Source organism: Crinia signifera, chromosome 7 (genome assembly GCF_055691185.1).
Source record: "Crinia signifera chromosome 7, ASM5569118v1, whole genome shotgun sequence".
Classification (NCBI taxonomy): Eukaryota; Metazoa; Chordata; class Amphibia; order Anura; family Myobatrachidae; genus Crinia; species Crinia signifera.
The window spans coordinates 95,197,020-95,220,924 of NC_139223.1; the positions used below are offsets into that span (position 1 = coordinate 95,197,020).

General features: G+C 43.5%; 1 protein-coding gene across 2 annotated transcripts in view; it reads right to left on the bottom strand.

Annotated features, from left to right (window-relative positions):
* Nucleotides 1–23,905, bottom strand: part of DNAH7 (dynein axonemal heavy chain 7) — a 918,640-nt gene that overhangs the window by 663,618 nt on the left and 231,117 nt on the right. For both annotated transcript variants that reach the window (XM_083153498.1, XM_083153497.1), the window contains one exon: nt 22,730–22,999. In XM_083153498.1, the coding sequence (XP_083009624.1) occupies nt 22,730–22,999 (270 nt within the window). The remainder of the gene's footprint in view (nt 1–22,729; nt 23,000–23,905) is intronic.

Here is a 23,905-nt window from a genome sequence, read left to right on the forward strand (position 1 = left end):
GAAATATTACCAGTGCCACGCGCTAGTTCAGGGAGGCAGAGGGAGATCAGGGAGGTAAATGTGTGGCTTAAGGATTGGTGTAGGAAAGAGGGATTCGTGTTATGGAACACTGGGCTGACTTCTCGGTCAGGCGCCATATTTTTTGCCGTGATGGATTGCACCTGAACGAGGAGGGGGCTGCGGTGCTGGGGGGAAGGATGGTTAGAGGGTTGGAGGAGATTTTAAACTAGGCGACGGGGGGTGGGGGCAGCAAGACATTATGGGACCATCAGGGAGAGAAGCCGGACTGGGATCAGGAATCATATGGGGGAAGGAGATGGGGGGGACGGAGACATAGACAAAGCCCTGGGACATAACAAGGGTATAATCGGGGGTAACTCTCAGGGTGCATCAGGAATGTCATGTAATAAAATGTTATGTTGTAACAGTCACGTTACCCCATTACAGTTCTTAGGTACAGATGATCTTAGTATACGGGAAGGAGGGAATGACAGAGGAAGAATTCCCGGAACTATGGAGAGGGCAGGCAGTGTGCATGGTGGGGAGGCCTGTAGAGAGTCTATTGAAGGGGAGAGGGGAAAGAGGAAGCTAGTAAAGAATTCAAATGGGTCCTGGGGTGAAACTAATCACAATATTAGAGCCATATCTAAAAATAAACATAAATTAAAATGCTTACTGGCTAATGCAAGAAGCTTAGTGAGTAAAATCGGGGAGCTTGAAACGGTGATCAGTAGGGATGACTACGACATCATTGGTATTACAGAAACATGGTGTAATGAGTCGCATGACTGGGCATTAAACATGGAGGGATATACACTCTACAGGAAAGACAGGGAAAATAGAAGGGGCGGGGGTGTGTGCCTATATGTAAATAATAACTTAACATCATGTGAGAAAAATATGAGCACAGACCTGGAAGACGACAACTCGGAGACAGTGTGGGCAGAGATAACCGACAATAATAAGAAACCAAAAAACAAATTTATAATAGGGGTATGCTATAGACCACCAAATATAAATGAAAGGGAAGAGTCTCTTCTTTTAAACCAAATCAAACAAGCATCAAATCAGGGTCAGGTATTAATTATGGGGGATTTTAATTTACCCGACATTGATTGGGAAAACGAAACAGGTAAATCAGCAAGAAGCAATGGGTTCTGAAGCTTACTTAAAGACCAGTTTATTACACAAACGGTAGAAACTCCAACTCGTGATGAGGCGCTCTTGGACTTAGTATTAACAAATAACACAGACTTAGTTTCAAACACAAGTAATTGAACAATTAGGGAATAGTGATCACAATATGGTTTCACTGGAAATCAACTTCAGTAAATTACATCAAAAAGGATCTGCAAAAATACTAAACTTCAGAAAAGCGAACTTTGAATTATTCAGGGAAGCCCTAACAGGAATTGGGTGGGAAACGGTTATGGAGGGAAAAAATGCAGAGGAAATGTGGGATACTCTAAAAAAGGTGCTTGATTCACTAACTATTGAATACATTCCTAAAGTAACTAAAGGTAAATTCAACAAAAAAAAGCCACCATGGTTGGACAAAGAAGTTAGGTCAGCTATCAACAATAAAACCAGAGCCTTTAAATTCTATAAAAATAACTTGAATGAGGAGGCGTTCGCAAAATACAAAGAATCAAACAAAACTTGTAAAGGGGTAATCAAAGCAGCTAAAATATTATATGAAGAGTGCATAGCCACTGAAAGCAAAACCAACCCAAAGAAGTTTTTTAAATACATAAATAGTAAACGTTTAATTAAGGAAAACATAGGCCCACCAACTGATACTAGTGGAAAAAGTGTTACTGAGGACAAGGGAAAAGCAAAACTGTTAAATGAGTTCTTCTCATCAGTATTTACTAAGGGAGAGCAGACTGTGGAACGAACATTTACCACAAACGGGACAAATAAGCCAGATTTCATTCTGGATTTCACGCCAAAGGAAATAATACTGAGGCTAAGCAAACTCAAAACAAATAAGTCACCAGGGCCAGATGGGATTCATCCGAGGGTATTAATGGAATTAAGGGATGAACTAGCCACCCCCTTACATTATATCTTTAGCAAGTCACTATCGTCAGGTATAGTACCAAAAGATTGGAGAATAGCAGAGATAGTGCCAATATTCAAAAAAGGAAGATCCCGCTAATTACAGACCCGTTAGTTTAACATCAATTGTGGGTAAACTATTTGAAGGATTTTTAAGGGATGGTATCCAGGAATATTTAGATCATCACCGTCTACTCAGTACTAACCAACATGGGTTCGTGAAAAATCGTTCATGCCAAACTAATCTACTAGGGTTCTATGAAGAGGTTAGCAAAAACCTCGATAATGGAAATGCTGTAGATGGGATTTTCCTAGATTTCGCTAAAGCATTTGATACTGTCCCACACAAGAGATTGATTAATAAAATGGAGAACCTAGGATTGGGTGAAAATATATGCAGATGGGTAGGGAATTGGCTATGTAATAGAGAACAAAGAGTGGTTGTGAATGGTGCCGTATCAGATATGATACCGGTACTAAGTGGAGTGCCCCAGGGTTCGGTTTTGGGCCCCATTTTGTTTAACATTTTTATTAACGATATTGGGATAGGGTTACTCAGCAATGTATCCATCTTTGCGGACGATACAAAACTTAGCAAAGTCATCAAATCACCAAAAGATGTCACCATGCTTCAAAATGATCTTGCAATTCTAGATAAGTGGGCAAAAAAATGGAAGATGAGGTTCAATGTAGATAAATGTAAGGTTATGCACCTTGGGAAACACAACCAGTGTGCAAGTTACAACCTTAGCGGAGAGGAACTGGGTAATTCCATACTTGAAAAGGATCTAGGAGTCCAAATAGACAGCAATCTAGGATGTAGTGCCCATTGTAATGTAGCTACAAAAAAGGCCAACAAAATTCTGGCATGTATTAAGAGGGGAATGGAAACTAGGGACTCAAGGGTAATTATGCCACTATATAAAGCATTGGTGAGACCTCACCTAGAGTACGGAGTACAGTTCTGGGCCCCACACTATAAAAAGGACATCATAGAATTAGAAAAGGTCCAAAGGCGAGCAACAAAGCTTATTAGGGGAATGGAGAATTTAAGCTACGGGGAGAGATTAAGCAATTTGGGACTATTTACATTAGAAAAGAGACGTTTAAGGGGGGACATGCTCAACATGTACAAGTATATCAAGGGCCAATATAAGGAACTGTCACACACCCTATTTTCTACTAGAAAGGAATCTAGGACGCGAGGGCATGAGTATAGATTAGAAGAAAAAAGATTTCATTCAGCTAGTACAAAGAATTTCTTTACGGTCAGAACAGTCAAACTCTGGAACTCTCTTCCCAGAGAGGTGGTAACGGCTGGCTCATTAAATGCGTTTAAGGCAAAGTTGGACAAACATTTACTGGAGAAAAACATCCATGGGTACAAATAAGAAATATAATTTGTCTGTAAAATACCAGAACCTACCAAATCACCAATGGATATCTATACCAGGTTAAACTAGATGGACGCAAGTCTTTTTTCAGCCTTATCTACTATGTAACTATGTATGTAACACACTGGACACAGGATATATGTCGTCACACTGGACACAGGATATATGTCGTCACACTGGACACAGGATATATGTCGTCATACTGGACACAGGATATACAGTATGTCGTCACACTGGACACAGGATATATGTCGTCACACTGGACACTGAATATGTCGTCACAGTGGACACAGGATATATGTCGTCACACTGGACACAGGATATATGTCGTCACACTGGACACAGGATATATGTCGTCACACTGGACACAGGATATATGTCGTCACACTGGACACAGGATATATGTCGTCACACTGGACACTGGATATATGTTGTCACACTGGACACAGGATATATGTCGTCACACTGGACACTGGATATATGTCGTCACACTGGACAATGGATATATGTCGTCACAGTGGACACAGGATATATGTAGTCCCACTGGACACAGGATATATGTAGTCCCACTGGACACAGGATATATGTCGTCACACTGGACACAGGATATATGTCGGCACACTGGACACAGTATATATGTCGTCACAGTGGACACAGGATATATGTCGTCCCACTGGACACAGGATATATGTCGTCACACTGGACACAGGATATATGTCGTCCCACTGGACACTGGATATATGTCGTCACACTGGACACAGGATATATGTCGTCACACTGGACAATGGATATATGTCGTCACAGTGGACACAGGATATATGTCGTCAGACTGGACACAGGATATATGTCGTCCCACTGGACACAGGATATATGTCGTCACAGTGGACACAGGATATATGTCGTCACAGTGGACACAGGATATATTTCGTCACAGTGGACACAGGATATATGTCGTCACAGTGGACACAGGATATATGTCGTCACAGTGGACACAGGATATATGTCGTCACAGTGGACACAGGATATATGTCGTCACAGTGGACACAGGATATACGTCGTCACAGTGGACACAGGATATACGTCGTCACAGTGGACACAGGATATACGTCGTCCCTCTGGACACAGGATATATGTGGTCACACTGGACACAGGATATATGTCGTCACACTGGACACAGGATATATGTCGTCACACTGGACACTGGATATATGTCGTCACACTGGACACTGGATATATGTCGTCACACTGGACACTGGATATATGTCGTCACACTGGACACAGGATATATGTCGTCACACTGAACACAGGATATATGTCGTCACACTGGACACTGGATATATGTCGTCACACTGGACACTGGATATATGTCGTCACACTGGACACAGGATATATGTCGTCACACTGGACACAGGATATATGTCGTCACACTGGACACAGGATATATGTCGTCACACTGGACACAGGATATATGTCGTCACACTGGACACAGGATATATGTCGTCACACTGGACACAGGATATATGTCGTCACACTGGACACAGGATATATGTCGTCACACTGGACACAGGATATATGTCGTCACACTGGACACAGGATATATGTCGTCACACTGGACACAGGATATATGTCGTCACACTGGACACAGGATATATGTCGTCACACTGGACACAGGATATATGTCGTCACAGTGGACACAGGATATATGTCGTCACACTGGACACAGGATATATGTCGTCACACTGGATAAATGTCGTCACACTGGACACTGGATAAATGTCGTCACACTGGACACTGGATATATGTCGTCACACTGGACACTGGATATATGTCGTCACACTGGACAATGGATATATGTCACACTGGACACAGGATATATGCCGGCACACATTACATGTCACACTGGACACAGGATATATGTTGTGACTTGTGACACTGGACACAGGATATATTGTCGTCACACTGGACACTGGATAGATGTCATCACACTGGACACAGGATATATGTCGTCACACTGGACACAGGATATGTCGTCAGTCGTCACACAGGACAGGACACAGGATATATGTCGTGAGTGACTCGTGACACTGGACAATGGATAAGATATAGGCCGTCACACTGGACACAGCCCCTTGTATTACTGCAGCCCCTGTACACAGTGTACTACTCAGCAGCACTGCAGCCCCTGCGTGTGAGCACTGCAGCACTGAGTTAGTTAGTTAAATCACAAAAAACACAGGGTTCAGGGCTAAATAAATCACAACACAGGGCTTAGGGCTAAATAAATCACAACAGGGCACGGGCCACAGGACAGCCCCTGGACAGTGGACACTGCAGCCCCTGCGTGTGAGCACTGCAGCACCTAGTTAGTTAAATCACACTACAGGGCTCAGGCCTATAAACAGTCACTGACTCTCAATACAAGTCTACAACACAGGGCAGTGAGGGCACAGGGCAGGTCACGGAGCACAGCACAGGGCAGTGAGGGCACAGGGCAGGTCACGGAGCACAGCACGGAGCACAGGGCAGTGAGGACACAGGGCAGGTCACGGAGCACAGCACGGAGCACATGGCACGGAGCACAGCACAGGGCAGTGAGGGCACAGGGCAGGTCACGGAGCACAGCACAGCACGGATCACATGGCACAGAGCACAGCACGGAGCACACGGAGCTTCCCAACCACCCTCTTCCCTCTCCAAGATTGGAGTGATGATGGCGGGGCGTGCGTGCGTCTTTTATAAGATCCCGCTCCCGCGAGAATCCGACAGCGCGATGATGACGTTCGGCCTCGTTATTGGTCCGGAATTCAGGGGGGAACTCCCAAGCCGGCTCGGATCTGACCCGGATCCCCGATATTCGGATCTGGCGGATCTCAGGGATCCGGACCCGCTCATCTCTGCTTGTAACATGGCAGGATAGTGTGGTCCTGTAGGCCTATTGAGATATCAGTCTTAATACGTGGCCATGATTTTTTTTACCGTACGTGCAACCAATTCTGAGTGCTGATTGAATCTGGAAACAAAGAGCAGTTTTATATTTAGTTTCTTATCTGTATTTTGTGGGGTTAATACCTTCTCCCTAGGGATAGTTAATGCTCTTTCCTTATTAAGTAGCAACTCGTCCCTGTTATAACCTCTTATACAACATTTGTCAATAAAAGTATCGATCTGAGCACTCGCTATGTTCTTTTCACTAATTATCCTGCATATTCTCGCCATCTGAGAATATGGAAGACCGAGTTTCAATTTAGATGGATGACAACTTTATTTATGCAAAAGTGTATTTCTGTCAGTTGCCTTAGTGTAAACCGAAGTGGACAAGACAGTTTGCTTGCATTTAATTAATACATCTAAAAAGTCGATCTGATGTTGATTTATATTAACCGTTAATTTAACCTTACTTGATGAGGCATTATGTGACTCAATTACTGATAACAATGTAGGCTTATGATAGTTTTTGGGGTGCCACACCCTGCACCTAGATATAGCGCTAGGGACCCCCAATATACAGAGAAGCCTTGACATACCTTGGGGGCATATCATACACCTGTGCAGGTATTTGTAACCAATATCTCTGAATTCTATTATCATGTAGTGTTCAAGATTGATTACTAATACCATTCAGTGTGCTGGGGGAACCAATGTCTTGTTTTAATTACTCAGTAGTAACCCCTCCCTTGCATGCACCTGAATGGTATTACTGAACTAATTTGAGCATCTACCACTATCTGTATGCAGTGGTGTAGCATGAAGCCATAGCACCCGGAGCAAACTCATGTCACGGCGCCCCCCCCCCCCTCCATCAGTGGCGTAGCTATAAATATTGCTCCCCCCTGCCAAAAGAAATGTTGTGCGCCCCCCCCCCCCCCCCCCCATGGCATTTTGGTAAGACAAATACAATAGTACCAGGGGGTGTGTTGCAGGGAGCTGGCGTCCCTACTCCCTGCATTGCACAAGCCCCTGGTTTACCTTTTGACAAGTGTGTTCCTAGCTTCCCCCGCTGTTAGATCGATCCCTCATAGAGGGTGGATGCTGCGGCCTCCTCTGTGCTGTGTTTGCTGCTGGTGGTGGGTGATCTCCAGAGTCTCTACACAAACCCCGGAGGTTTCCCGGCCGCGCAGGGTGACGATGTCACTGGGGGGGCCGCCGAGGCAGTGAGTGGAGCTCCGAGCACTGGGGGTGTCTGCTGCTGGCGGCAGGTGGTCCTTGCAGCTTCCACACAATCCCGGCAGCTTCCCGGCCGTGCCAGGTGATGACATCACCGGGGGCTGCCTGGGCAGTAGAACTCAGTGCACTCGTGTGCAATGTGACATAGTAGAGCGTGATAGGCTGAAAAAAAAATCACATGGCGCATATGTGTCACTGTCAGTTATGACAGTGAGAAACAATAGCTCTCATGGGTCTGCAAGCACTGACAGTGACACATATGCGCCATGTGATTTATTTCAGCCTATCACGCTCTACTATGTCACATTGCACACACAATGCTAGCTGTGTCCTCAGACTCCCGGGTAGCGCTCGCTATTTAGCACTGTCTGGTCACAACCCTTATGTCCCACACTACCCCTAGGTAGCAGCAGTGCCGGGCGTGTGCAGCACCCGGCACCCACGCAGCCCCCGCTCCCCCAAGCGGCAGCGGGGGCTGCCTTACACTAGCTACGCCACTGCCCTCCATATATAAACATGTCATGTAATGGGAGTTAAAAATCCCGATTATAACAGTGCAGAGGTGAATGTTATGCTGCACAGTGCGCAGTGCTACTGTTCCCGTCTCCGTACATGTCACAGCTTACTTGGGCTCGCTGCGGGCGACCACTACCTGGTCTCTCTGCGGCTTCAGTCAGCAGCTTCAGTGACACATCAAGCAGCACTTAGCCTCTCTCTGCTCCTGCCTTGCGTTACGCGGTGCTGCGTCTCTCTCTCTCTGCTCCTGCCTCATATCAAGCGGCGCTGCTTCTCTCTCTTCCTGCCGCGCACAGGACAGGCAAAGGAAAAGAGAGAGGCGCAGTGCCGCTTGATGTGCCACCAAAGCTGCTGAGTCTTTGCTGTGCAGATGCGGCATTGAAAAGGACCCGCGGAGAGCACAGGTAGTAGTCGCTAGCAAGAGCCCATGTACTGCGCGCAGGAGTCAGGACGCGGAGAGACAGAGGGTGGGCGGCGGGCAGGACACAGCGGGGGGGGGGGGGCTTTGTGGTGCGAGCAGAGACGGATTAAGGGTATGTGGGCCTGGGGCACTTCAGACAGAGGGCCCCTATTAAAGAGACAGGCAGGTGAAAATATATATATTACAGACTTGTAAATTAGTGTAAATCTTTGACAGGACAGGACAGTGGGGACCAGGAGCGCAGCACTAACAGATCCGATCTGCGGTGGGCCCTTTCATGGGTGGTGCTGGCGCCCAGGGGAAAACGCAGGAATTTTACAGGGGGTTTCCATATGTATGTGTGTAATAACCCTGCCCCTGCAAGCTATCCCTCCCTAACTGGTAGTACTTAACCCTAATGCCCCACTGTGTAATCCCTAACCCCCTCTTTTAAATTCCTAAACCCCCTCTCCCCACAGCCTAGATCCAAGATCATATTAGTTTCTAGAAATTAAAGAGTCATTGTTTTATTACATAATTCACTTTTTAACATTATCAGGTGCACAAAATTATTTTTATTTATACATACCCAGCACACAGCACACATAGATACATACATATACACACACAAAACACATACATACATACATACGACACATACACACATACACAACACACCAGACATACAAACAAGACACACAGCATGATGCATACATAACACACATCATACATACACACCATACTTGCCTACCCTCCCGGAATGGCCGGGAGGGTCCCGCAAATCGGGTCCCCCTCCCGGTACCCCGGGAAGGGGGGCAAGTCTCCCGCATTTCCCTACAGCCCCGGCTCCCCCTCTCCCCGCGGTCTAAAAACTATGACTTTCGCGGGTTCGCTGGTCCGCGGGGAGGGAGCGGGGCTAAATGACGCAATTCGCGGCATTTCGCGTCATTTTTAGCCCCTCCCCCACGGACCCGCAAATTGATGCTTCAGCCCGTCATGGGGGCGGGGCTTGATGACATCACCCGTGCCCCGCCCCCAAAACGAAGCCTCTACCCGCCCCCTTTCACTCCTCTCCGGGCTTCTCCCGGAAAGGAGTATGCCAAAGTCGGCAAGTATGATACACACAACATACATACATACACAGCACACATATATGATATACACAGCATACATACATATATATACATACATACATACATACACAGCACATATATATGATACACACAGCATATATACATACATACATACACAGCACACATATATGATACACACAGCATATATACATACATAGCTTACAAATATGCATACACAAACAAAGCACATATTAGCAGGTGAGGACAGGATGAAATCCAGAGTCTGTAGCTTCTGCTGCTCAGTAGCTCTCTCTCTGCTGTGTTACCCGGAAATGAATCACTGCAGTGCAGAGAGGAGCAGTAGCTGTTCTCACACAGTGTAGTGTGTGCCGCGCAGGTGTCCCTGGTCTGTCTCCATCTGGGGGGGCTAAGAAGCAGGGGGCTTTGGGTGAGTACCCTCTGGGCACCCCCTTAATCCATGTCTGAGGGCAGCCAGTCAGTGTTATAGACACTGAGCTAGCGCTGGCTTTCATAGAAGCTCACCAACAGGGGAAGTCAGTAAGCTCAGCCTGGCTACTGCCTGTCACTGCTCCGCATCAGGTGGTTTGGTAAAGGAAGCCACCTGACACGGAAGCGCTGACAGCCGTACAGGCAGTAGCCGGGCTGAGCTTGGATGACTTCCACTGTGGCTAAGCAGCAGCTGCGATGAAAGCCAGCGCTAGCTTAGTGTCTAGTATAACATTGACTGGCTGCGCTCAGGTGTAAGGAAGGGCGGGATGGGGCTGTCACTGTCAGGGCTACAGGCAGCCACAAGATGAATTGCTGGGTACTCGGAAACTCCATATGTGCGCCACTAGGAGGTGCCTGCGCCCAGAGCACAAGCTCCGCCGGCTCCACATTAGCTACGCCTCTGTCTGTATGTATATTGTTAGAGGCAGAAAAGAGCTCGTATTAGGAGGAGATGCAGGTCCTGATATGCCACATGGAGTAGTCTGGGGTTGCTCCAAGGTGGGTAGCTCTTAGTTCAGATATATCAAGTAAGGAGCCATTATCATGGGGCTCCTTGCTGGTTAATCGTAGATCCAATTTAGGATAACGGTGGGGTGCAGTGCCCCTGAACTGGTTGGGCTGGGTGGCTTTAGTGCGGCACGCCCTTACATTCTATTAACACTTTCCCTCACTAACACTATCTCTCTCATTTTTAATCACATTTCATTTTTTATTTTATCTCTCTCTATATATATATAGCTTTGGCTTCCTATCACTAATTTTTATTAACACTATAGTATCTCACTGGCGTGCCGTACTGGGCTTTCTAGCTTATGATAGTTTTTGGGGTGCCACACCCTGCACCTAGATATAGCGCTAGGGACCCTCAATATACAGAGAAGCCTTGACATGGCTTGGGGGCATATCATATACCTGCGCAGGTATATGTAACCAATATCTCTGAATTCTATTATCATGTAGTGTTCAAGATTGGTTACTAATAACATTCAGTATGCTGGGGGAACCAATGTCTTGTTTTACTTACTCAGTATTAACACCTCCCTTGCATGCACCTGAATGGCATTACTGCACTAATTTGAACATCTACCGCTATCTGTATGATATCTCAATAGACCTACAGGACCACACTATCATGCCATGTTTACAGTAGTATAGGGGGGTAGATTTCGCACTGGATGACTGCTTATTGGTACAGTGTACGTGAGAATTGCATATAAGACAGTATAGGCTCCTATACCCGAAATTAGTAAGCTTATAAATAAGCTATCGAAATAGGATGGGGTAGGAGGTGCTCCCCAAAGTCAGAAATAACATAAATTTACACATAGAAAAAGAAGACTTATATTGGGGGCACTTAATTAGAAATGAAGGGATGAAATCATTATAATATTAAAACTTAACGTTTATTGTATATATTTAGAAAAAGGTCCTCTAGTACCCTCTCAGTTTATATATCCGAGCTGGGTGTGGGACTAAAGAGGGGAATATATTGATATTCCACTATTACATTAATTGACATACAGACTTACAAACATAAAGCACACACACAGAGTGTTGTAAAATCCCCAGTGATTAGATTAATTACAGGTAATTACTGTCCCAAACGGAGAGCTGTCTAATTCAATTTTTATACAATCTCAGAGGCATAATATTCAAAGATTTAGACAGTTAAATAGAGAGCTGTTAGCTTATTATCTCCACCTATCCTCCTACTTTCACTATCTTGTTTCAGAGGATAGTGGTTCGGAGATTTCAAGGTAGTGAAGCCTTATTAGCTCTGAAGTGATAGATTTCACTATTTCCTTCTGCTTCTTGCTCACGTCTGTACGGCAGTACTGGTGTTTAAATAACATTTACAGTACCGTCATCCGTCTGTCAGTCAAGTGAGAGAGGAAAGAAAAGGAAAAAGGAGAAAAGGAGGAGAGTATTTCTGAGCAACCAATTTCAATACTGGCTATGTATAGAGAAATTGCAAAATTGTAAACTTCGATACACACTGGCTATTTTGTACACAACAGATTTGATACAATGTATCCGTTGGTTTGCACAGTAGAGAAAAGTAAAAGTATAGATTAACAAGATATTAATTCCCAATCAAATTCTACTATCATACCATCTTTTGATAAAGCGGATGGGTGTTGAGAGATCCGATGGGATACCTGTTAATTTGTAGGGATAGTTAGATAAAGGAAAACTACCTGCTCCTTCGCGTTTAACATGTGGCTATACACCTGGTGTCCTGTACATTGCAGGAATAATGCCACCGGTCCCGCTAGTGAGAGGAGTTTTTTAGAAAATTAGTAGCAGAGAGCTTATTTAGACATAGATACTTTGTGGCATATTCAGTGAACTTGAAATTGTTCCCTATAAGGTAATTGCCTATCTCGTGTAGTCTGTGATACTAGCAAAGGTCAGATTGTATGTCCATATAAACAGTAGCACATTTTATCCGCCCGTCTATGCAAAACAATATATATTCTCAATTATATCTCCAGCCTTCCTTAGGCAATACAGCAGAAAAGAGACAAAATTACTTTTGCAGCAAGAGCGCATGGAATAAACAGCAGAACAGGGTTAAACTTCAGCGGTGATAATATATTAAATTAAGAGGTACTTCCTATAGAATATATGCATATATCTCTAGCATATATATTGCCACAATAAGCGTTAGCCCTCAGTGGGAATAAGCTACTTATCTGGTGATGTATTCACCCGCCACTCGTATCCGCTAGGTATAATCCTCAGTATCGCTGGTCTGGAGAGAGGTGTGACCCGTCGTGGGTTCACTGGTGCTGGCGGAACTTGCCCTGTGGCTGAGCTCCGTCAAAGTTCAGTGTCTGTACCCCGCTGGCGTGAGACAGGCTCCGGTAGCGTGAGGGGACCTGTCACTGAGTATCGCTCTGTGCCGGCGGCGCTTGTTCAGCGAAAGTGCTTTGTCGGCATTCAGTGTCTGTTCCCTGTTAGCGTGAGACAGGCTCCGGTAGTAGGAGCGGACCTGTCACTGGGTATCCCTCTGTGCGGTGATAGGGAACGTGGGAAGACTCGTTTCACCCGCAGTGGGCTTGATCACTTCCCATGTTACAAGAGAAATAAAAATCTAAGAGATCACTTGGTGAAAACCTATGTGACAGGTTTGGGAGGTGCTAAACCCACATGTTTAATCGGAGGTTAGAGTGTTTTCGATGCCAATGCACCACTTGTAAATATTTAATCACCGGGGATGAATTTTTTCGCCCACACTCAGAAAAAAGTTACAGGATAAAACATTGTTTTGACTGTAACAGTACCTATACCATCTAAAAGATAGTGTGTCCCTGCGGGTTAACTTACATTGGAAAAACACAATGTAAGTTTAAAGAAAGAATGGGTAGACACCGCTCAGCAATCAAGGCTGCATTGCAGAGTGGGTCCAGTGAACAACCTGTGGCCCGGCATTTTGCCAATTTTAAACATCCATTAAGTAGTCTTAAATATAGAATGATTGACTCTGTGCCGCCCATGAAATGTGGGGCGATCGGAATCTGGCCCTATTAAAAAGAGAGTGTTTCTGGATATCTAAGTTGGACACTATTAGTCCTAAGGGTATTAACGAATATCTATCATTCATCTGCTATTTGTGAACAACTGTTCTCAGTATTTACTCTTTACACATTATCTATAATGTAGATAATTAAATCTACTTATTTTTTATGATGCATTATTAAGAACTGTCACCGCGATATGAAGTAGTATATTGATGCTCTGACTTAGATTATATATTGATCAATATTAAGCTTTACAGTCTTTGATACAAATAGACTAAAGTTTGTTATAGATATTCTCTATTGTTGCAAATGTGGTATGAGATGTTTCATATTGTGTCAAATATCATATCCCTTTTTTAATCAGTATTTATTCACTTGTATTATTTTTTTATATTTCTTGCACCTTTTTCTCTTTTTCATTTTTTCCTGCTTGGGCGCCTTTGTCCGCAACTCGAGCCTTAGACTTTGTATGTAATTTTTCCGCACAGTGTATTAAAATACATGGTGCTATTTAGACACTAATTATTTATCACTTTGCGCTAACCAGATTTGGACAGCCAGGTGAACTGTAGCTAAACTCCGCCCTCTGACCAAGGGCGCCAGCGGCTCTGAACATGCAGACAGGGACGGCACTGGGTGATTTCCTATTTAAGTTCAAGCTGTTTTTTCTGTTACTGTATCCTGAAGACGGTTAAGATAATAAATAACCGAAACGTTGATGACAACACAGTTGTAGATTGTCTGTTTCTTGGAATGACGTGAGTGCCACTCATCACTATTGGATATATATATATATATATACATACATACACACCTCAAGTGATTTACACATTTTTAATAAAGTAATTCCATACTGTTACAGTGTACTGAGGGTGCCAAGCCCCATAAGTGGTTCAGCACATCCATGGTGTCTTTCGTTTCTAGAGGGACAGCTGAGGGGCTGCAGGCAGCTAATGCTATCTGTAAATGGCCCATCTGACCAACGAAGTTTGTGCAATGATGTTGTGTCCCTTGGAAGGCTTGGCTCAGGGCAATAAACAAGGAAGAGCTGGTGCAGCTCTGCATCAGCATCATGTCATCGTGATGCCAGCACCACCGAAACCAAACCAGTTGACATGTAATCAGAGGATGGGGGAAAGCACCCGATACATTTGGCAATTACCTGGCATTTTTGAGAGCCGGGTAATTTTTATGGGTGCAGCCTAACCCCAATTCACACCACCCGCAAATTACCGGGTAAAAGCTTTTCAACCTGGGAATTTGCTGAAAACCCGGGGTTTTTCTGTGGTGTGAAAGGGTCAACATGGGTCTTAAATCCTGGCTCACTGATCCTGGTCAAGAGCAGGGTCGAAGTGCTGGGATTTAAGACCCTTTCAACCAAAGAAAAACTCAGGTTTTTCAGCAAATTCTCAGGTTGAAAAGCTTTAACCCGGTAATTTGCTTCTGGTGTGAAATGGGTATAATTTTCAATCACTCTAATCAGTTTCAGGGTCAGATTAAATTATAAGAAAAACCAAGGGGGAGGCGGAGCGCTAAAAACTTAAAATTAGGAAATAAAGAAGATGGTTTAAAAAATAAATAGATACCGCACGTGGGACGGGACTTCCGGTGGGCGGACCTTGGAGAATGGCCGCATCTCAGTGAGCTCTCGCTCCGACTGCTGCTGGTAAAGTTCTCAGCGGCAATTATACTCGGAGACCCGGCCTAACAGCAGCGAGACAGCATGGGCAAATGGAAGTACACCTCATGGCTTCCCACAAAAAAACAACTGATCCCCCTGGAATCCAGGCATTCACAGATAACGCTAACAACACACAGCTACAGAGTAACCCCTGTAACCCCTGGTAAACACACCATCCAGGAAAACAAGAAGCAGAACTTACATCACCAGCTGGGAGATTGAGAGTGGGGCGAGCCGGCGGGATCTCGCACAGGAGCGGTGACGTCAGTGAGAGGGCATCGGAGCAGCCGCAGCATCAGAGGGACGAGACGCCGGACCTGCTGGTTTCCCCGGAACAGTCCTCCCCCCGGCCGAGGTGAGACGGAAAGGGGGCCAGAGCGCGCCAGAGGTAGACCGCAGGTCTGACTGAACTGGTCGGAGACCACGTGGGGAAGCAGGACGTGGGCGGAGAGGAGCCGCATATACCCAGAAGAGAGGCTTCAGCTGCAATGCCTGGCTCAGAGATGGCATTCCCTGCTGAGCCCTGGAAACTGGCAATATCCAGGGAGAGGCAATGGAGGTGAAGGAGAGTGGTGAGCAGACACCAGAAGAGAGGAGAGAACGGCCGGTAAGAGAAACCATTTTTGCTCAGTTGGGGGAAGCATGTATTTGTGTATTATAGACCTGGGCCCCACAAAAACCCTGATCAAGAATCTGATTTGGGGTAAAAATCTCAAGGGGGCAGAAGTCCAGAAAGGGACACGGACACCAGAAAACCCCCGGTTCGCTGGCAAATAGCAATCAGAGACATAGCTAGCAACAATAATAAAACCTGAGTGGGAACATTTAAAAAAAACGTTTTCTACCTGCGGTGGGACATTAAGGGGGAAATTTACTAAAGGAAATTTGTAAAAAAATAGGTGTATTTGTATCCAGAAATACACTTATTTTTGACATTTACAATCCCGAAAATACGGCAATTTGTTTTCGTATTGATAGCACATCAATACGACTACGAATTGCCGTATTTTCGGGATAGTAAATGTCAAAAATAAGTGTATTTCTGGATACAAATACACCTATTTTTTTACAAATTTCCTGTAGTAAATTTCCCCCTAATTATCTCTGAGAGCTCCTTTACTAATCCTAAACCCACAGGCTGAAATTAAAAGCAAACTCCTTGGAGAAAAAAATCCACGAATTGGCAAATTAAAAATGGATAAATACGTGGGTAAAACAGCTAGAAGTGGAAAAAATGCATCTAACAAAGGAAAAGATACAAAAATTACCCCTCCTATGTGACAAGTCCCCATGCCTTTCCGCCCAACCCAAATCCATCTAAAAATATAAGCTCCCCTACGTACAGTGCAAATGGCAGTGATAACAGCGCAAGAAATCTCATCCATATTGTCACCGCTGCTCAATGAAAAGCTTGCTGGACTTAAAGAAATGATTTAAGGGGTAGTCACACAGCTTAGGGAGTTTGGAGCAAGATTTAGGGCCTTATTTTGGTTCATTCTTTCTGACAAAATCCTTCTTAGATGGGCAAAACCATGTGCACTGCAGGTGGAGCAGATGTAACATGTGCAGAGAGAATTAGATTTGGGTGGGGTTTTACTTCAAAGTGAGATCTATATTGCAGTGTAAAAATAAAGCAGTCAGTATTTTCCCTGCACGGAACAAAATAACTCACCCAAATCTAATTCTCTCTGCACATGTTACATCTGCCCCCCCTGCAGTGCACATGGTTTTGTCCATCTAAGAAGGATTTTGTCAGAAAGAATAAACCAAAATAAGGCCCTTAATGAGGCAGAACAAAGAATTTCTAATATGGAAGACAAGCTGCTAGTGGCTAAGACCACTATAGCCTCACAGTAGGCTGCGATTGTGGCCATTCAGGATAAATTAGAGGATATTGAAAATAGAAATCGAATAAATAATTTACGCCTGATTGGTCTGCCGGAAACGATAAAATAAAAAGAACTGTTAGATCTTGTCTCTAAATGGTTACCACAGGAACTAGGCTGCCTAATAGAAACAGGACCAATATTGATCGAGAGGGCCCACCGTAATGGCCCAGAAAATCATGCTGAACGTCATAGACCGAGGCCGGTAATTTAAACATTTTTGAATTATCTGGACAAAGTCAAGTTTCTAGGGATTCAGTATGAAATCCCGGCGGTCGGGATCCCGGCGTTCAAAATCCCGACGCAGGAATCCCGACCGCCGAAATCCCGACAAGGGGGGGACGTGGATGGCCCCCCCCCTTGCGGGCTCACTGTGCTCACCACGCAGCGGGCCCGGTGCCTCGCTACGCTCGGCACGCTAATTTATTCTCCCTCCAGGGGTGTCGTGGACACCACCAGAGGGAGAAAATGTCGGGATTTCGGCTGTCGGGATTCCGGCGTGGGGATTCTGAACGCCAGAATCCAGACCGCCGGGATTTTAACTGCATCCCGTTTCTAGAATCTTACAGAAAAAAAAGGAAAACTGTTCCATCAAGGGGAGAAATTTTAAGACTTTTCCTACCAAGTCGCAACAAAATGCAAGGAATTCTCCCCAATCTGTAAATCTTTGTATGAAGCAGGTTGCCCTACTCTATCCGGCAAAACTCAGGATATTTCATAACGGAAAAACATACTTATTCAAGACTGTAGCAGAGGCACATACCCTGGTGGACTCGGTCCTTAGTAAGGCGAGACCGGTTACCAATAATGGGAACTGAGAACTGGGAACTGAGAAGGAGAAAACTTCATGAGAATATGTCCTTCAGAGAACAAAACAATGAAAACACCTTCCAGAAAAGAAAATTCACAGACACTAATCACTTGTTATGTTATATCACTAAATATGATAGGTTTATACTTTAACCAGAAATTAATTACTACACACTTATTGGTAAAAGATTTTGAGCAACATGAAGGGACCGAAAGGCCCGTTACGATTACACAAAGTATATTTTGTTTAAAAACACTTAAAGGCACAGGCACATGGTTGGATTCACTGGAGAAATTGGCCTCACTTGCTGGGATGAGGCATGTCGATAGGATAATTGTAAAATGTATGACCAGGTTCTTGAAGACCGGTATAGGTTAAAATAATGTCTGCACGTATCAATAGTTCACTTATTACACGCACAAGTTTAAAATTTCTGACTTGGGACATAGAAAGACTAAACTTAAAAAAAAGAAAAATTGTACAACATTTAAAACGCCTTAAGCCAGATGTGGCAGTATTACAGGAAATCCACTGGAGGGATGGGGACTCTAATACACTAAGGGATAACAGGTTTACAGAATATTTTGTTGCACCATTCATTTCAAAGAAACGTGGAGTTATAATTATCATAAATTAAGCATTACGTTATGAGGTTTTAGATAAAATAAAGGATAAGGAAGGTCGATATTTGTTTGTCAAAATAAAACTAGAAGAGGAGCTGTTCACAATAGCCACGATATATGCTCCCACGGGCCCAAACACGGTCTTTTTTACAGATCGATTTGTGAGACTACAGGGCTAAGCGGAAGGTAAAATCATATTAGGGGGTGATTTCAACACAACACAAAAACAGGCTCTGGATAAGTCTAATAACATTACCAGGTCAACAACCCCACCTGCACTGGATTTGCTGATGAGCTCCTTGGAATTATCAGATCCATGGAGACATCAGCATCCAATAGACAGGGAATATACTTTTTATTCTCATCCCCATCACACATCCACAAGGATAGACTACTGGTTAATACCTACTTTATTATCAAGAGTAAATCAATCAAAAATAGAGCCAATACTAATATCTGACCATGCACCATCATGGTTTGAATTGTTGCTCTTAACATGCTCAATCTCACAATTGGAGATTTCCAGCATACCTGTCTGAATCCCCTGAGTTTTGCCAGGCATTGCAGCAACATTTTTCAAACTATGCCGTGGATAATATGCAGCATGAGGAGGAAATAAATCTGTTTTGGGCAGCATCTAAACCTGTGGTCAGGGGTCAAATAATAGCGTATGTGGCGAATAAAAGAAAAATAATATATAACCAGTATAAAGAACGTAGCACAGCAGTGTCCATGGCATATGCTGCAATGCTGGCAGATGGCACACGGGAATCCAGACAGGCATATCTTGAGTCCAAAATATTGTATGATAACATATGTACAGAAAAAGCACAATATTATTTACATTTCCAAAAACAAAGGCACTTCCTCTGGGGGAATAAATCAGGAAAACTGCTAGCATCTGTGGCCAGGGGAAGACGCCCAATAACCCGAATACCGAATATAATATCTGAACAGGGTCATCAAAATAAAAATCCAGAAAATATAGCAGATTCTTTTTTAGAATATTATACAAAATTATATTCTAAGCCCACAGATCACCCAGCTCTAGGAATGGACTTTATAAAAAGAGCAAAATTACCAAAACTGACAGAATCAGAAAGCGACATACAGTACTGGTAAAACCCGTTACAGAACCAGAATTAAAAACAGCCATAAATAATATGTCTAATGGTAAATCTCCTGGTCCTGATGGATTAAGTGTAGAGTACTACAAGATACTGTTACCATCAATAACAAAATATTTACTCACTCTATACAACTCCATCCTAGCGGGCAAAATACCACCTGCAGGCTTTAATCAAGCTAGGATCATTATCTTGTTAAAAACAGGAAAAGACCCAAATTATGTAACATCCTATAGACCGATATCACTATTAAACCAGGATCTAAAAATCTTAACTACTATAGTGGCACACAGAATGCAATTAATAATATCAAACTACTTCACCCTTCTCAGACAGGATTTATAAGAGGAAGGTCATCGTTACATAATATCAGGCAGGTAATAGTGGCCTTGACACAAACACAGCAACAGATGAAAGGTAAATCTTTGCTGGTGAGCTGCGACACAGACAAAGCATTCGACAGAGTGTTATGGTCACACCTACTGAGAGTACTTCACATACAAAGGTTTGGAGTGGGCTTTATAACTTTCTTCAGAAACTTATATGCCTCACCAACCACTTTTTTTTAACAATAAACGGATTAAATACATCTATCTGGGGCATACGTCAATGTAGCCCATTATCCCCTTTATTATTTAATTTAGCCATCGACCCGCTTATTAGGCTTTTACACTTACAAAGAGATTGGCAGGGGATAAAAGTAGATTCTAGGGAAATTTAAAGTGTCAGCATATGCTGATGACCCCCTCTTGTACTTTGAAAACCCCCAAAAAGCGATCCCCAATGTACTAGGTCTATTGGGTGAATTTTAGAAGATTTCAGGGTTTATCATAAATAAATCAAAAACGAAAGCATTAGCATTACATGAGGGAGCAAAAGTGGATTGGCCATACAAATTCCCATTTTTATGGGCAGACCAGTCTCTTACTTACAAATTATCCATCTATAATAGCGAATAATATTGGCAGATTTCAGATCCTGGAGAGCCCTCCCTTTATCCTACATGGGCAGATGCCACTTGATTTAAATTATATCTTTTCCCCGCCTATTATATATGATACAAATGCTACCATTTTTGATGAAAGAGGCTGATATACAGTTGTTAAACAGATGCTTTAGTAAATTCATATGGGGAGGAAAAAAAAACAAGAATCTCACTGTTTAAATTTACGCAACAACCCCCATTAGGAGGTATCAACTTCCGATGTATTAAAAGTTATACAATAGCAGCGAATATAAGGTACGCAATAGACTGGATACAAGCAACGGACAAATATGTAAATCTAGCACTAGAACAAGCCTTTTGTCCCGATATACCCCTACCAAGTCTGCTGCACATGAGACCATCAACATATCCACCAAATATAGCAAGTAACATATAACTGGTATCGACATGTAAAGCCTGGAGACAGGCACGAACCAGAGTTGGAGGGTCTACTCACAATACCAAATTCTGCTCCTTATTTTATAACAGTGAAGGTAATATACCCATACTTCAAAATGCTAACCTGATAAAGAACTACAGCAGAGCAGGGCTATCATTAGTGAGCCATATTATGGATGAAGAATGTAAAAACATACTATCGTACCAAGTTCTATGTGAAAAATATGATAGTATGTCAATCCCCTTGTACATCTATTTTCAATTAAGAAGCTATGCCAGAAGCATTCTGAATAATATGGCAACAAATAAAGAAGTAGAAGCCTTGGATAGAAGGATAAAATGCACCGATAGTAAATTAAACAAAACCTCCTTGTAGTACCCCTATATAAAGAAACAACTAGTTATAGATGGGTTAAACACAGGTCTGGTAAAATGGGAAGCAGACCTACCTAACGTATCGAGGCACATGCTATTAACAGCTTTTGTACGGTTAAATAAAGCTCTGGTATCAGCAACATAAGCAGAAATGCAGTATAAATTATTACATCGGGCATACTATACCCCCCAAAACAGAATGCAGATGGGCCTAGCTGCTGACTCAACCTGCCTCAAATGCAAGGCATTGAAGGCGGATATATATCATTGTATGTGGCAATGCCCAGAGGTTAAAGCCTTCTGGACAGAAGTTAAAAGATATATCTGGTCCAAATATAAAGTCTGTTGCTCACTCACACCAGAATGGGTTTTATCAGATATCGCTCCAATCTCTATCAAAAAAAGGGTATCATCAGGACAAAGGACATTGCTGGCAAAAATATTTGCGGCAGCCCACAAAACAATTTAATCTCAATGGATCTCATCTAAGACCCTGAATATAAAAATATTAGAACCTAGAATAACATATTTATTTCAAATGGATTGGGTGGAGATGCTATTGAACAAGGAAGAAAAAGTAAACAAATTCTTATCCATATGGCTACCTCATATTAAAGAATTGTCACCCGATATGAAAAACTCTTTAAAACAAACAATACAATCGACGGCCTGGTTTAGTTAGGAGGCACTACGCTTGGGCATGGACCCCTTCTGAAGAGTGGGCAACAGATCAGTAAAATTAAATAAAAGATATACCTATGATTAAAAAGGAGGAAATATAGAGAAGATAGTAAAGAAATAAGTATATGAATGTAAAGATTAATGTAACTAAGTTGTATTAAAGAAGATGATATATGTATGTATGATATAGTTTTATAATTATTATAATTTAGCAATAAATAAATAAATATTTTAAAAAAATAATTAGATCAATTGGTACTTATATGTTAATTGGGCGCCCACTAAGCTATTGGCTTAGTTTTTCGGTTCCGCAACGCCACGCTTTGGGCTCGCCACACTATATAAGATCAACTCCATGCTGACATGGATAGTGGGGGTATGAGCGTACTTACTATAGTGGGTGCCCAACTAACATATAAGAGAAGGAGGAGAAGGAGGAGAAGAAGATTTACCCTCTTCTTCAGATTAAATTATACATTGGTTACTCATGGATCTTTCAAACAGCAATAAAAGTATTACCTTTCTTGAATTGTATTGTATTTCATCTGTGAGCTTTTGATATTTCATAACCTCCCTCATTATTTCCTCAAATGTATGTTCCTCAGCCAGGAACTGATCCACATCCAGATCTGCTTGTTTGGTTACCAAGAAGCTGTACTTATCGTACAATTTTAAGTGTTCCTTTGGCAAGAAGCTCTCCAAAGTGACATATTCCTTCACTTTTCTCTTATGTTCTTGTACAATCTCTTCAGGGATGATTGGCCTTAACTTCAATTTTGACTGATTATCCTGGTTTGGAAATGAAGACTGGTTAAAAAACAGTTTATCTGCATGAAAACCCAGCAGTTAGCAGAGTGCATGGACCTGTCAGCTCACTTGTGTCAGGTATAATATATATACGGATAATGCTATATACAATTTCAGGTACTTGTTTCCTATCTGGGCGCCCGCTACGTTAATTGCGCACCATGCTATTCTCCGTATAAAAATCGGATCGCATCGGATACCACAAATGCACATACACGATATTGAACGATGCGATCCGATTTCGTTCCCGCTTTTATGGTTGGCCCATAGGATATATAGGAAACCCCCCCTGATGGTTTAAAATGCGCCTCCATTGTTAACGCCACCCCAGTATTGACGTCAACCCGAAGCGTGGCGAGCGGCGGCGGTACGCGTCCTCCGACTTTTTCATACCCCCACTATCCACGACGGTGTGGAGTTGAGAATAGAATAGTGTGGCGAGCGCAGCGAGCCACCGAGCCCCGCGAGGGGATGCGGATACTTCACAGGTATCCGTGTCCCCTCGCGGGCTTCACAGGTATCCGCGTCCCCTCGCCACGCTTCGGGCTCGGTGGCTCGCTGCGCTCGCCACACTATTCTATTCTCAACTCCACGCCGACGTGGATAGTGGGGGTATGAAAAAGTCGGAGGACGCGTACCGCCGCCGCTCGCCACGCTTCGGGTTTACGTCAATACTGGGGTGGCGTTAACAATGGAGGCGCATTTTAAACCATCAGGGGGGGTTTCCTATACAAATCGTGGGTTTGCGGGGTTATTACATTGAAATCAATGTAAAATCGGGTCTCAGGGACCATTTAACATTGATTCCAATGTAAAAATCGGGGTTGATCGCGCCACCGCATGCGATGCGATCCGATTTAAAATGAGATCGGATCGGATCGGATAGCA